This window comes from Paralichthys olivaceus, chromosome 10 (genome assembly GCF_024713975.1).
Source record: "Paralichthys olivaceus isolate ysfri-2021 chromosome 10, ASM2471397v2, whole genome shotgun sequence".
NCBI lineage: Eukaryota > Metazoa > Chordata > Actinopteri > Pleuronectiformes > Paralichthyidae > Paralichthys > Paralichthys olivaceus.
The window spans coordinates 5,389,077-5,401,929 of NC_091102.1; the positions used below are offsets into that span (position 1 = coordinate 5,389,077).

Below are 12,853 nucleotides of genomic sequence, written 5' to 3' on the forward strand. Positions count from 1 at the left end.
GAAATCAAGTGACAGAACTTCCCCCCACCCCCCCAAAACATTTATACCTCCCATAATCGTGTTAATTAAATTTTCGTCGAATTAATTAGACACGCGGGCCAGCAGCCATACACAGACTCCACGCATGGGGCTGATCCACCGTGGGCATTTTTAATGACCCCGTAATTCAATTAACCGCCTCCATCAGCTCCATCATTGATTTGTGGAGGAAGAAGGAGAGAGAGAGAGAGAGAGAAGGAGGAGAAAAAAAAAAGCTGCTGAAAGTTGAATTCTGCAAAGTCGAGGCGGCCTGTAATTGCTCAAGACACAGATCGGAGAGAAGAGGGGGTGGGGGGGCCGGGCTGAGGTGGCCGTGTATAAATAGTGTGCTCTCAAATACACAGTCACAACAGCAGGAGTGATCTCACCTCCTCTCCACCCCTCCTATCTGCCGCTGCTGCCAGCCTCAGCCCCCAAAAAACACCGCGCTACGTCCGTGAGCAGTGGTGCCGCTGGTGAGGTGGCGTGTGCGCACAGAGACAGACGAGACGAGACGGTGCGTTGTCGTATTCCTGGCGGTCCACGGTGGATTTCCCCTGACCAGGACCACTACTGAGCGACAGAAGCGACCATGGAAGAGCTTACGGCATTCGTGTCGAAGTCGTTCGATCAGAAAACCAAGGAGAGCACCAAAGAGAGTATCACGTACAGGGAAGTTTTGGAGAGCGGCTTGACGCGGGCGAGGGAGCTGGGCAGCCCGGAGACAAACCTGCAGGACATAGCGGAGGGCAACCACTGCCCGGTGCATCTGTTCAAGGACCACGTCGAGCTGGAGAAGGAGAAACTCAAGGACTTTAATGTTTCCAGAGGGACAGATGGTAAGATCGGTTTTATTTTTAAGGGGATTGTGTTGAGGAAATGTCTCAAGTTCAGTTGTCTTGAATCGCCAGCGAGTTTTTTTTTTTTTTTTACAAATCCCTGCAAATCCGTGCGTAAAACTGGTTTTAATTCCACCGCCGTGCGGCTTCACTTCGCACACGGATAAAGTTTACGCATTATCCTGTTTATTAAAACCATTATTTTCTACAACGCAGGAGGCGGGCCCATGGTCTGACCGTCGTTTTAACTATTTGAGGATTGTTTTCAGACATTCAGCCTCGCGTCAAACGAAAAACAAACCAAAACAATATCCTGCTATTTCTTATAATTATAACAATAGAATTATCATCTGTTATTTCTGTGGCGTTCAGGAATGAGCTTCACCTTATTTTAACAAGAATTAAAAAAATGTTGCCAAAACAAAAACATCTGTCACAGATAAACCCTCAACATCACCAAGTGACTTCACTTGTTTCTTTGTTAATATTTTACAGAAGCTATATATATTAAATGTGGCATCATTTAAAAGTATAACTGCAATGCTATTCTAATGATCTTTCCCATTTGTATGACGTGCAATTATTCTTTACATTATGTGCCCAAAATCAAATTTCAGCTTGTTATAATTTGAACAATCTGCCACTAAACAAATGAAAAATTGATTTTCCTTTAAAAACCATCACATTTATTAAATATTTAAAAGGTGCAGTGAGACAGTTGGACAGGCCGATATACAGTGAGGAGACTTTTAGACATTCAGTGAGTGATTTTTAACTTGTTTCTACATTTATCCAGTAGCAGCAGTAAAAATAAGGCTCTGCACTTTTCTCTATTATTCTTCCTTTTACCTTTTCATTAAATCCAAACCACAGAGAGGAAGTCTGCTTCTCTCTGTGTATGCGTGAGTGTGTGGGAGTGTGTGTGTGTGTGTGTGTGTGTGGGCTTCATTTGATATTTATATAAAATCAAATGCTTTTCAGCTGTGGGGGAAAAAAAACACACTTTCACGTCAACAAACTACAAACAACAAAATGCGACAAGAACATTGAAGTAATTGCAGCAGTTGTCAAGTCTGTTACTAATAATAACAACACACATACCAGCTAATGGTGCAGTATATAGTCCAATTAAAATACAATAAAGCATGTATACTGACAACCTAAAAAACCCCACAAGTATTTAAAGTTTAAATGAAAAAAATATAGTGCTCCACATATTTGTATTTATAGTGTGAAATAACTCCTCTGTGATTGACTGAGGCAGGTAATGGGCCCAAATCTTTCTCAGCTTCACTCTTGGCTTTAAATTGCTTATTAATGTGACATGGCACGAATTGACTGATTTACCTTTACTACTGCACTGACACAGCTCACTGACTTATGGAGAGTGGAAATGTGCAGCCACGGGGCCCTCTCTGGAAGAATTAGGGTGTATATGTATATGTGAGCGTGTTTCAGCAAACTGCCAGGCCTAGAGCCCCTGTTATGGGGCCCAGTGTTGGCTATGGGGGCCCCCCAGTAATGGCTACATGTGTGCGTGAGAGTAAGAGAAAGGCCGGTGATGTGTGCGTATTTACGCGTCTCCCTCAGGAGGCTGTAATGTCCTGTATCTGAACACGTCCTCTCCTCTTCCCCTCTTTCTCCAAACCTCGGGCCGCGTAACAGGGATATACGAGTGCAAGGAGAAGAAGGAGGACGTGAAGTCGGAGGACGAGGACGCGCAGGGCAAACTGAAGCAGCGGAGGAGTCGCACTAACTTCACCCTGGAGCAGCTGAACGAGCTGGAGCGGCTCTTTGACGAGACGCACTACCCGGACGCCTTCATGAGAGAGGAGCTGAGTCAGCGGCTGGGACTGTCCGAGGCCCGCGTGCAGGTGAGGACCCCTCTGCCTCATGCTCCGCTTTTTCTAAATTACGCATGTTTGTGTAGACTGAGCCACACACAGGAAACCACGTTTGTCCCACAACATTTGTGCAGAGACCTCTGCGTCTGCAGCGTTCACAGCCTCCTGCTGCACCAGACAGTATTACTGCTGCTTTGAGGGATAATATTGTAAGACGATGCATTGGCTGATATATTTCTTATATGATGGAAATGAAAACTGCGATTTGAAGAAGTTGTGTTAATGCCCTTATTTTATTCTACCGCCAAAAAACAGCCAAAATGCAAAAACGATTGAGAAGAAAATTAAAATATTGCGCAACACATGGAAGACAATTAATTAAATGGCTTCATCTTAAACTTATTCCATAAAACAATTAATTCTGTAAAAACTAATTCTGCCCTTTATTCTATTTTCTTTTCTTCTAAATAATTCAGTTTGCAGGGTTTGACATGTTGATGATGTTTTCAACCTTTGCAAAAAATGTTACAAAACGAAATACTGTGTGAGCCTCAGGTCTTCTTCAAATAATAACAAAATATGTCCAGAAATTACAAAAAAGTGCAGCACTTTCCTCCTGTATCTGTGATGTAAATTCATCATGTGTCCTGCAACATGCAATAAAATTAAAACCCCATCAGTCTTCAGGCAGGTTGACCTCCCAGACCTCTGAGATTAATGATGCAGCCTCTGTCTCCTACAAAAGCTCCAAGTCTGAAATATTTTTACAAAATCCCAGTGGGGATTTAAACAGAGTTTCTGCTCCTTCACAGAGGATTTAATTTCTATTTTAGTTGTTCTGTGATTCCTGCAGAGACTTTTAGCTGTATTACTCTGACATTTGTGTAAAATCCTGCAAAACATGCACTGGATGCTTTGGGATTCAAATGATTCAATTTTAGACTGAATATTTCACCATATTTGTCCAGCATGTGTTTCCGGTGATGTAATTCACCGGGAGTTAAAATAACTAAAAATAAAAAAGTCAGTATTTATAAAGGCAGTGGTTTGTTATTATAGATATCAAACAAGTGTAATCTGCTGTAAATCACCCGGGATGTAAGAGCGTCCACCAGCAGGCCTGCAGCCTCCACTCCTACGATCCTTGGAGGAGGAAGAGGAGGATGAGGGGCAGTGAAGAAAAAAAAAATCCCCAGCAATGATTAAAATGAATGAAGAGCCTGAATGGCTGCTTCAGGGGACGCGCTCTTATGTCAACTCGTATCCCTCCTCATTTTCTTTGTAATATCTGCCATAGGCTTGATGTAGTGTCGCCATAAAAACACATTAGAAATAACTCGATTCTGGCCCAACTCTCGCTGCTGTTCACCATCTAATCGGATGAATAAAAAGCCATCACGGAGCTTTATAAGCCCGTCGACTACCGGTTTGAGTCAAACACGCTCGGACTTGCAGGGCAACACTTGCAGTTATCACTAATAAAGTGTGAATTAAAAATAATTGATGGTGTAAATTTGCTTGGTTAAGACCCCGAGTTTGCGTTTCCTGTGCGTAAAATGGATGTGGACGCACAGGAGGCGTCGTTTGTCTCTTATTGGAAAATAAAGCATTTTATAAAACCCCATGTTTTGGACACTTTTGGGGACACTTCTCCTCCTCACACACTCACACACTCTCACACACACTCCCTGTGTGTTCGAGTGAATTGCAGCCATGAGAACCTGCGCTCCGAGCAGCTGTCAATGAATCTAATTGAAAGTTATGAGAGCTTGGTGAGGAGCAGGCAGTAATTCGGTTAGGACTAATATCTTTGGGTTTCTGGCGCGCTGCTAAATTAAATGTCATTATTCACTGTCTCTAATAAAAAATCAAAAAGGAAATGAGATTAGGGTATTTGTGAAGCGCATCATTGAGTGGTCCTTAATGAAGAAATAACTGTCTGAACCAGTGTAGTTCACTTTGCTTAACATACTGGCGCGTAATTGGAATTGATCTCGGTGCCCGTCTAATATTAGCCTTGATTTATCTGAGGGGTTTACTGTGCGTCTATGCAAAATCACCTGGGATTTTCATAAACACCTTTTTCTACCATCATTTAACCGCTGAGCAGCTCACAGCTCATCCATCAAAATGTACAGTGTGTGCCACGATTTATAACAACAACAGCAACAATACTACTACTACTACAATCACACTAATAATTACATTTAATTGGTCAAATATAATTATGCGGATTAAATCTTAAATAATGCTGGAAAATATAACTTTAACGTCTCTGTAATGTGTGGACGAAAAAATGTAAGATTGATCTTTAAAATGCAAAACAATATATTTTTATGTTCACGTCACGTTTTCATTATTGGAGACGTTATTGACCGTGTTGCTGCTGCAGCCTCACCCACACAACGTGCATCGTCGCCCCGCGCAACTTAAAATGGCTCCACGGCACCTTGACTCATCATCCTCCGCATTATCTTCATCCTCATCCTCCTCATCAGTCTGTGCCCTTTGTGTAATTTCGCGTCTGTAAATGATAATCAGTGCGGGTTCGGAGGGGGGGTGGGGGGATAATGTTATTCACGGAGGCAAATTAGGCTGATGATGATTAACAATAGGCCGGAGCCTGAAGCCTGCAGCTCCACAGACACTCAGCACACTGCAGGGTGCTTAACGAGGATTACTTCTCATTTCAAAAAATATCCTTCTAAACCAAATGTCACCATATTATCTCCATTATGTTCCCACAGCCTGTGTGAGCCTGTTTCACTGCTGAGTTTACAGCGAATTTCGTTCTATTTTATGACCTATAAAACCACTGTGTTCTCCTTATAATGAACTGTGAAGCACAATAATACGTTTATTGGGTTTTGTTTGATCACCTATATGATTTTTTATTGAGGGTTATTTTCCCCCAGCCTCAATAAATCTTATTACTTTCCCACAAATGTTTTTATTATAGAAGTATTTCAAAGTAGATTTATGTACAAACTGACAGAGATTTAATTTACTCAGATATTTGCTTTTCTCTTTATTTGTTATTTATTTGTGGCCTCTCTACAAATTACAACTGATATAGAATAAAAAATAAATTTTGTTTTGATGTATTTAACTTATGGATGATTTTCTTTTACATTCACAGGTTTGGTTTCAGAACAGAAGAGCAAAATGTCGAAAACAAGAAAACCAGATGCACAAAGGTAAATATCTCTTCTTCTAACCTTCTGTATGATATTTTATATTTTTCCTTTTTTCCTTTTTAAATTATTTTCCTTTTACTCTATATTATTTAAATATTTCTTTTAACTGCACGTGGAAAAAAACCTTTGACTTCCTCATCTCACATAACAACAACTGTCTGGCTGTCTGACAGACATCTTTCCCTTCACTCCAGGTGTTATTCTGGGCAGCGGCAGTCACCTGGACGCGTGCAGAGTAGCACCCTACGTCAACATGGGCGCCCTGCGGATGCCCTTCCAACAGGTAGGCCTCGTTTTCCTTATTAGCTGACGAAGCTTGAAAAGATGTAATCGAGCTCAGGTTGAATTCAATCTAGAAAAGTAAAAAATGCAGGCGGAGTTGCAGTAAAATAAAAAAAGTTGATTACTCAGCATCCTGTGATGCAGGGGTGACGACTGAGGAATCAGTGCTGGAGCTACATGTGTGATTCTCAGAGTCAAAGAAGACTTTCTATATTTGTGCATCCACATGAATCTAGGCCATGTGTATAGCTATTAGATGCAAGTGATACTGTGTGTTGGAGGAGGAAGCAGCTCAGACCTCAGTGCACCTTTCACCTCGTGGCTGCGTGGAGAGGCTCGAGAGGCAGAGGGGAGCGGGGTGGACGGACATTTGATCTGCTGCTATCTGCTTTTGTGTCCTGGCTGCTTTGTTGTCTGCTTGACCCTCGTGAAAAAGCAGCGGCCTAATTAAGCCAACAGTCCGGCACATAAAAGAGATGATGAAAGCAGGGGAATGAAGTCAGCTCTTATGGATATTGGCGTTGAGCTGCACCGGCAGGGGTGGAGGCTTGAGGCCTGCATACTGAGAGAGAGCTGCACTGTATGAGGGTGAAACAGGCAGTGCGCACAGGCTGCACTGGTTTTTTACAATGCAGCATATGCATATAAAACAAGTGGATGGATGGTCTTGTGGTTGGGTTGGGTGATGAGGTGTGAGGGTTAAATCAGACCAGAAACCTTTGCATCCTTCTTAAGGATCCAAAAGAAAAACTGCCACATAAAACAAACTAAAATGCATGTGAACAAACACATCAAACCTTCACCACCTGTTTTGTCAGGGTCATATTTGTCTCTGTCGTCTCCTTCAAAAAAAAATCCAAGTCTCAGTTTTCCACGAGTGCTTCTGTGATTTCATCTGAGGTCTGGAAATTATCAGTCACATCTGCAGTTTGTTACCTTATTGTTGGTAAATGAGATATCTGCAGTCTGCGTGAGGTTTTGTTTGGATACTATCGCAGAGCTGCCGAGCAACTATAAACCTGCGGTTCAATCGAGTTTCCCCTTTCATTTATCAACTCCAGCTCGAGTCATTCTCAGTATTTTTATGCCAAAGAAGAAAGGTAGAAAAGTAGAAAAAAATAATATTTAGTCAAGTTAAAACTTTGACTTTATATCATTCTATTTTGGTTGGAGAAGAAAGCATGAAATAGTTGAGTTTTCCCACTTCTTCCTGTGGTGTTTGAAACACATGAGAAATGGCAACAGGCTCAGTTCGCTCCCTCTGAAGTGAGCGGATGCTTAATTTTCACCTACTTCTTATAAAATAATTGCCAAGAATGTGAAAACTGATATTCTATGCTGCTTATGGTTTCTTTTTTTCCCTTGACTCAGGAATATGTCTGGATAAATATTTATAACTCCAAATATGTGAATGTCTTTTTAGTGCAAAATTGTTTATTTATGCAATTGAATACATAATCAGGATAACAAGACTGCATATTTCCAAGGGTATAACGGAGTCCTCAGTCTGAATTAAACAAATCTGTTCTGGGTCCTAGAAAGACTTTGATTCTGGATGATTAAATTGGATGTGGTGTCTGAGAGCTATGTATGATTCATTAACTTTTAGAATAGCTGACATGAAGAAAGGGCTCAAGTGGAGAGTGCAGCTCTTAAATATTTTCTTAGAAAACATAGTGTAAGCAACAGCTTTGAGGGGGTAAAATTTGAGGGGGAATTTAATAGTGTCAGAATGTGAAACCTGAATCCGAGACCCTCTTAACACACACACACACACACACACACACACACACGGCCTGAGGCTACGATGCCGACTAATTTTACACTTCGCTGTCCTGCAGGTCCAAGCTCAGCTCCAGTTGGATGGTGTCACCCACTCCCACCCCCACCTGCACCCTCACCTGGCCGCTCACGCTCCTTACCTGATGTTCCCGCCCCCTCCCTTCGGACTACCAATCGCATCTCTTGCCGACTCAGCCTCTGCAGCGGCGGCAGTGGCGGCGGCTGCCAAAAGCAACAGCAAGAACTCGAGCATCGCCGACCTGCGACTCAAGGCAAGAAAACACACCGAGGCTCTGGGACTCTGACCCCACCGGGCTGCCCCTCCGCTCGCCTGATGCCCATAATCGCCTCTCACACAAGACTGGGCCTGTGAAAGGGCCGTGACACTCACAGCTAAAACTAAACTAAACAAAAACACTGAGTGAGAATGAAAGGAGAGGAACACATACAGAGAGGGGGGAGAGGGAGTGTGTGTGGGAGAGAAAGGGGGAGAACAGTGGAGGAAGAAAATAAAAAGAAGGAGGGAGTGAGAAAATTGTCACAAAACCAGCTGCCAAAACAAACCACTTGTAGAGAACGGTAATTAAATACCAATGAAATCACCTTTTACTTTTCGCCCCAACAGGCAGGACTTCTGCGGGGCCAGTGGCTCAGTCCACTCCAGGCACAGATCACATCCCAAGGACCGTACAAACACATGTGGATGTCTGTCTGAGGGCCGGGCCGGGGCCCGTCAGACCAGAAGACGTTAGAACAAAGCAAACTGGCAGGCAGCAGCAGGGCCAAAAGCAGAGCCTCGCTGACGCTGGCTGCCGCCATGTTGACAATGCGAACAGGTTGAGCATGTGGGAAACAGACTCACACATCACCTCACCGAAGCATTGGAACAGCTCTCACCTTTACACCCCCCCAACCCAAACCACCACACACTAGAAAAATGAAGGAAAAAAAAAGAAACTTTAAAAAAAGGCCATATTTGTCTCCAACCACTGTGTTCCATGCTGCTGCCAAGTGCATGAGCTCTAATGGAGGACCATTCTGGGACTGGCCTCCATCCACACCTGACACAATCGCTCGACAACTGTTTTTAACACTGCCATTCAACACGCCCGCAGCCCCCCTACACCTACAAAGTGAAAGGTCTCCATTACGGTTTGATATCCCTCTTCTTCTGGACTTGTGCTATAGCAAAAAAAAGCAACAACTCCTTTTTCCTTCGCCGCAGAGTGGAGAGACATTTTCTCTGTCGCTGGGCATGTGTCGGCGAGGTTCGGTTTGCTTTTCTCCTCACAGCGTGCTCCCTCTGTCCTTATTTCTTTCTGTTTATTGTGTTGTATCCTGGGTAAAGAAGTGATGATATGCCTTTGCACTTCAGGTCTTGTATGTGGGTGTTTACAAATGGCACTACAAGCAGATACTACTTTACTAATTAAAATGGGGGAGGGGAATTTGATATCGTTATGTGATCAGCAAAAAGGACATTATCTTGGATAAAGGGTATTAATGCGATTTTTTCTCTCCTTTTTTTGTAATTCTGAAAATATGAAGAACGCATCAGTCTAACTGAAATGCAATGGTGTGCAGTTTAAGTGCAATACTGTAAATAGCAAAAAAAAAAAAAGTAAAAACAGCTAGCGAGTTAGCTCTCAACGATAAAGAGACCCAATGATTTTCTGTTGCTTTCCGTGCACTGTTGGAGTGTTGAATTTCTTTGCCAAACACACCAGTCTATTCTACGGCAGTGTATATTTTGTTGAGTTGAAGAAAAACCAGGTGCCATATCCCGCCGACCCTCCTATGTATCCAAGCGGTTTTGCATACATCAGGTACAGTTGTCACTTGTTGAGGAAGACATGAGCACATTTTTCTAAACTGCAGAAATTAGGGGTGAATAAAAAAAATGATCTTCGCTACTTTACTAACACGAGAAAAATCCACTTACTGATGGATTTTGGAAAATGTTCATACTAGAATCAACAAATCAGCATTGTAATCCAAAACCAAGCAGTTGTTTACAATATGATTCGCTTAATTCTGCATGTTATATGTGACATTTCATCGTTGATTTCCACCTAATCCAGACTGTATTTCACAAATTCCTCCAGACAAAATCACGACATGTGGATTGTTTTTGGAACTCAAAGATTATTTTGACAACCTTTTCAACACTGCTGTCAGAGCGGCGACACACGTGTAGACCCGTTTACGGCCTGCGTACCTCTAACAGTCTCCAAACAACATTCTCTCTGTTCACAGACCTCCATTTAGAATCGTTTATCTATGTCTCCATTTTAAATTAAACATATGGGTGTTTTATTTATTATTTTGTCTAAAAGGTTTATGAAAGATGAAATAGTTGAACTACAAGTGTACATTTTTACATGGCTTTGCATTTATTTTTGTATGTTTTTTTTCAGTGTTTGAATTAGGAGGTGTGGCTGTAGTGCATTGTTTGCCTAAAAAAATGTAGCGTGTCCAAGTTTACAAACATTTCAGGGATGGTTGAATTGAATAATACTCCATGGAATTTGTTGTACCCATTAAAATGATTCATCATTTCATATGCAAGCATGCCTAAACATGAATCATCGTACAGTTTGTTTTTTTCCCCCGTTTGATTCACAAATTATGAATGTACATCTTGTACAAGTAAACTATCAATAAAGTTATAAATATTTGTACTCAAGCTTTACAATTTGACTTGTTAAACTGCACAAGAAACACTGAGTTTCATTCAGCAAGCTACTTTGTACACAAGAACACAAACGAGACATGGATCCTCATGAATTAAAGACACATCTAACTGCTTTTTAAAGATGGCAACAACTGTCCAGAGCTGATTCCCTCGCCTTTAATATCTCACATATTTCCGTCGTCATGCAAGCTCCCGCTCCCTTCACGCCTCACACCGTGTTGGGGCTGATGCTCATCAACTGTCTCAACCTGTGGATCAATATCAATATCGTTCAAAAGTTGACATTCACACAGACTCTGTGTTAGCTGGCCCAGCTCATCACGTCCAATATGAGCCGCACGCTGACAGAGAAAATTGAGCTGCTATAAAATCCAGATGCACCCCCACAAGAGTGGAGCGTCGTGCAGGGGACGACTCTCTGCCTGTGTTCGTCAAAATGACATAGATAGCATTTGTGCGGAAAAAGCGGCGCTGCGATATCGTCAAATAGAAGCAAGATGGCTGTAACTGGAGCAGGGAGCCTGGAAGTGCAGCGGGGAAAATAGACGGCGAGCGAGAGATGTGTGGGATAGTGGACGCATGACATGTAATGTGCTCTGAGCTCAAACGGGATCTTTTCTCCATGTTCCAACGGCGTTGATTAACTTTGAGCAGATGATGTGAAAAGGTCAGGAGTGGCCATGTGTTCATCAGCGTCTGCATTTGAATTCAGACTTCCCACCACACACATGCACACACACTTATGGATTATTGCTCTCTCTGTCTACTTGTTCGACTCACACATACTAAATTTTGCACTTCTAAAATGCTCAAATCATTGGTCTGCCTTACTTTTAAGTGTATAAGCTTCCCCCAGGACCTTAATTCCAGATGTGTGTACACAAAGTAATTAGACCATGTGGTATAGTGGCCTATTGTCTGAACCCCATACAGGAATTAGCCCAAATGGCGTCCTGTTGAGTGCAGTACCCCCTAGAAGGTCGCTGCGCGTTTAATTTGTACCTCTTTGCTCATACATCAAGATTGAGTGATATAGTCGCAGACTGATGGCTCCGTATTTACCCAGTGACCCCTCCGGCTGGGGCCTGCTGGGCCGGCTCTGGAAATAACAGCATCCTTTTATGTGTACAAATAATTAGCGAGGCACACTCGGCCATCCATCAAGTGCCAATGAGCCATGGCTGCTTTGTCAACATGTTCAGGCACATAAAGCTATTTATGTTGGCCACAGGTAACTAATACACAATAATATATTAATAGAGATGGAGAGGAAAGTGTGTGTGTGTGTGTGTCTGTGTGTGTGTGTGTCCGTGTGGAAATTAGTGGACAGCTGTGCTCAGTATTAAATTTACATCTGGTTAATCGTTGATGTGCTTCACGTTTTCTCGTGTCTGAACTTCTTTGTTGTTTTTAGAGAAGTGTGCAGCTGAGTTTGAAATCATTAAAGCATTTATTATAAAACAACTGACATGCTCTATATTATGGGAATGAACTGTAACAGTGACAGTTTTGATCTTCAGAAAATTTCCCATTCTGCTTCGTACGAGCACGGGCTGCAAAACATGCGAGTCCCAGAGGTCTGAGCCGTGGTGGTATGCTACGCTACAGCTCATCAGCGGTCAAGTGCTCAGGGGTCACGTGAAAATAGTTTTTTATCACATTTCATTCTCATAATCCTCTTTGAAATGTCACACACAACTATGATCAGACGGAATGTGAGCTGTCGCAGCCTTAACGTAAATCTGGCAGTGGTGTGAAATGACATGACAGAGCTTATAGGCCTGAGAAGACAGTGAATATTTAGCTCAAAGACACGGAGCCGGAGCGTTTAGTCATTTTAGCTGTATCACAATACCTCGAGGAGCTACTTGCAACTCTGAAAATAACTGTCTTGTGTTTGGTTTAGCTGAGAGTTGTTTTTTTCTGGTTCTGTTCCGGCAGCTTCAGTTTGTAGCTTGAAGTGAAGCCACCCAGAGAAACCTCAGCTGAAAACAATTGAGCTGAAGTGCTGAAGTCACTACGGTCGGCAGCGGATCAAAGGACGCCTTTCATCCCAGTTTGTTTGGGCTAGACTTGGGTTTGCTTTGTTGGCTAATGCTCATAAATGTATCTGGAGTCATCAACAGTGCAAAACTATATTAAAACTAACATTTTAAGTCTGGGTCAACACGTTTTTTTGCAGAAGAGGTGGAGAGT

At 42.5% G+C, this 12,853-nt stretch overlaps 1 protein-coding gene across 2 annotated transcripts; it reads left to right on the forward strand.

Annotated features, from left to right (window-relative positions):
* Positions 1 to 356: 356 nt before the first annotated feature.
* Positions 357 to 8,816, forward strand: shox (shox homeobox). Of its 2 annotated transcripts, none has more exons than XM_020100583.2 (6): positions 357 to 857; positions 2,523 to 2,731; positions 5,841 to 5,898; positions 6,072 to 6,181; positions 8,022 to 8,234; positions 8,588 to 8,816. In XM_020100583.2, exons 1-6 carry the CDS (start codon positions 611 to 613, stop codon positions 8,675 to 8,677), a joined length of 927 nt encoding a protein of 308 aa, XP_019956142.1. In that variant the 5' UTR covers positions 357 to 610; the 3' UTR covers positions 8,678 to 8,816. The 2 variants fall into 2 exon arrangements, with proteins under 2 accessions (XP_019956142.1, XP_019956143.1); XM_020100584.2 differs by having other exon boundaries at positions 360 to 857; positions 6,093 to 6,181.
* Positions 8,817 to 12,853: the final 4,037 nt, after the last annotated feature.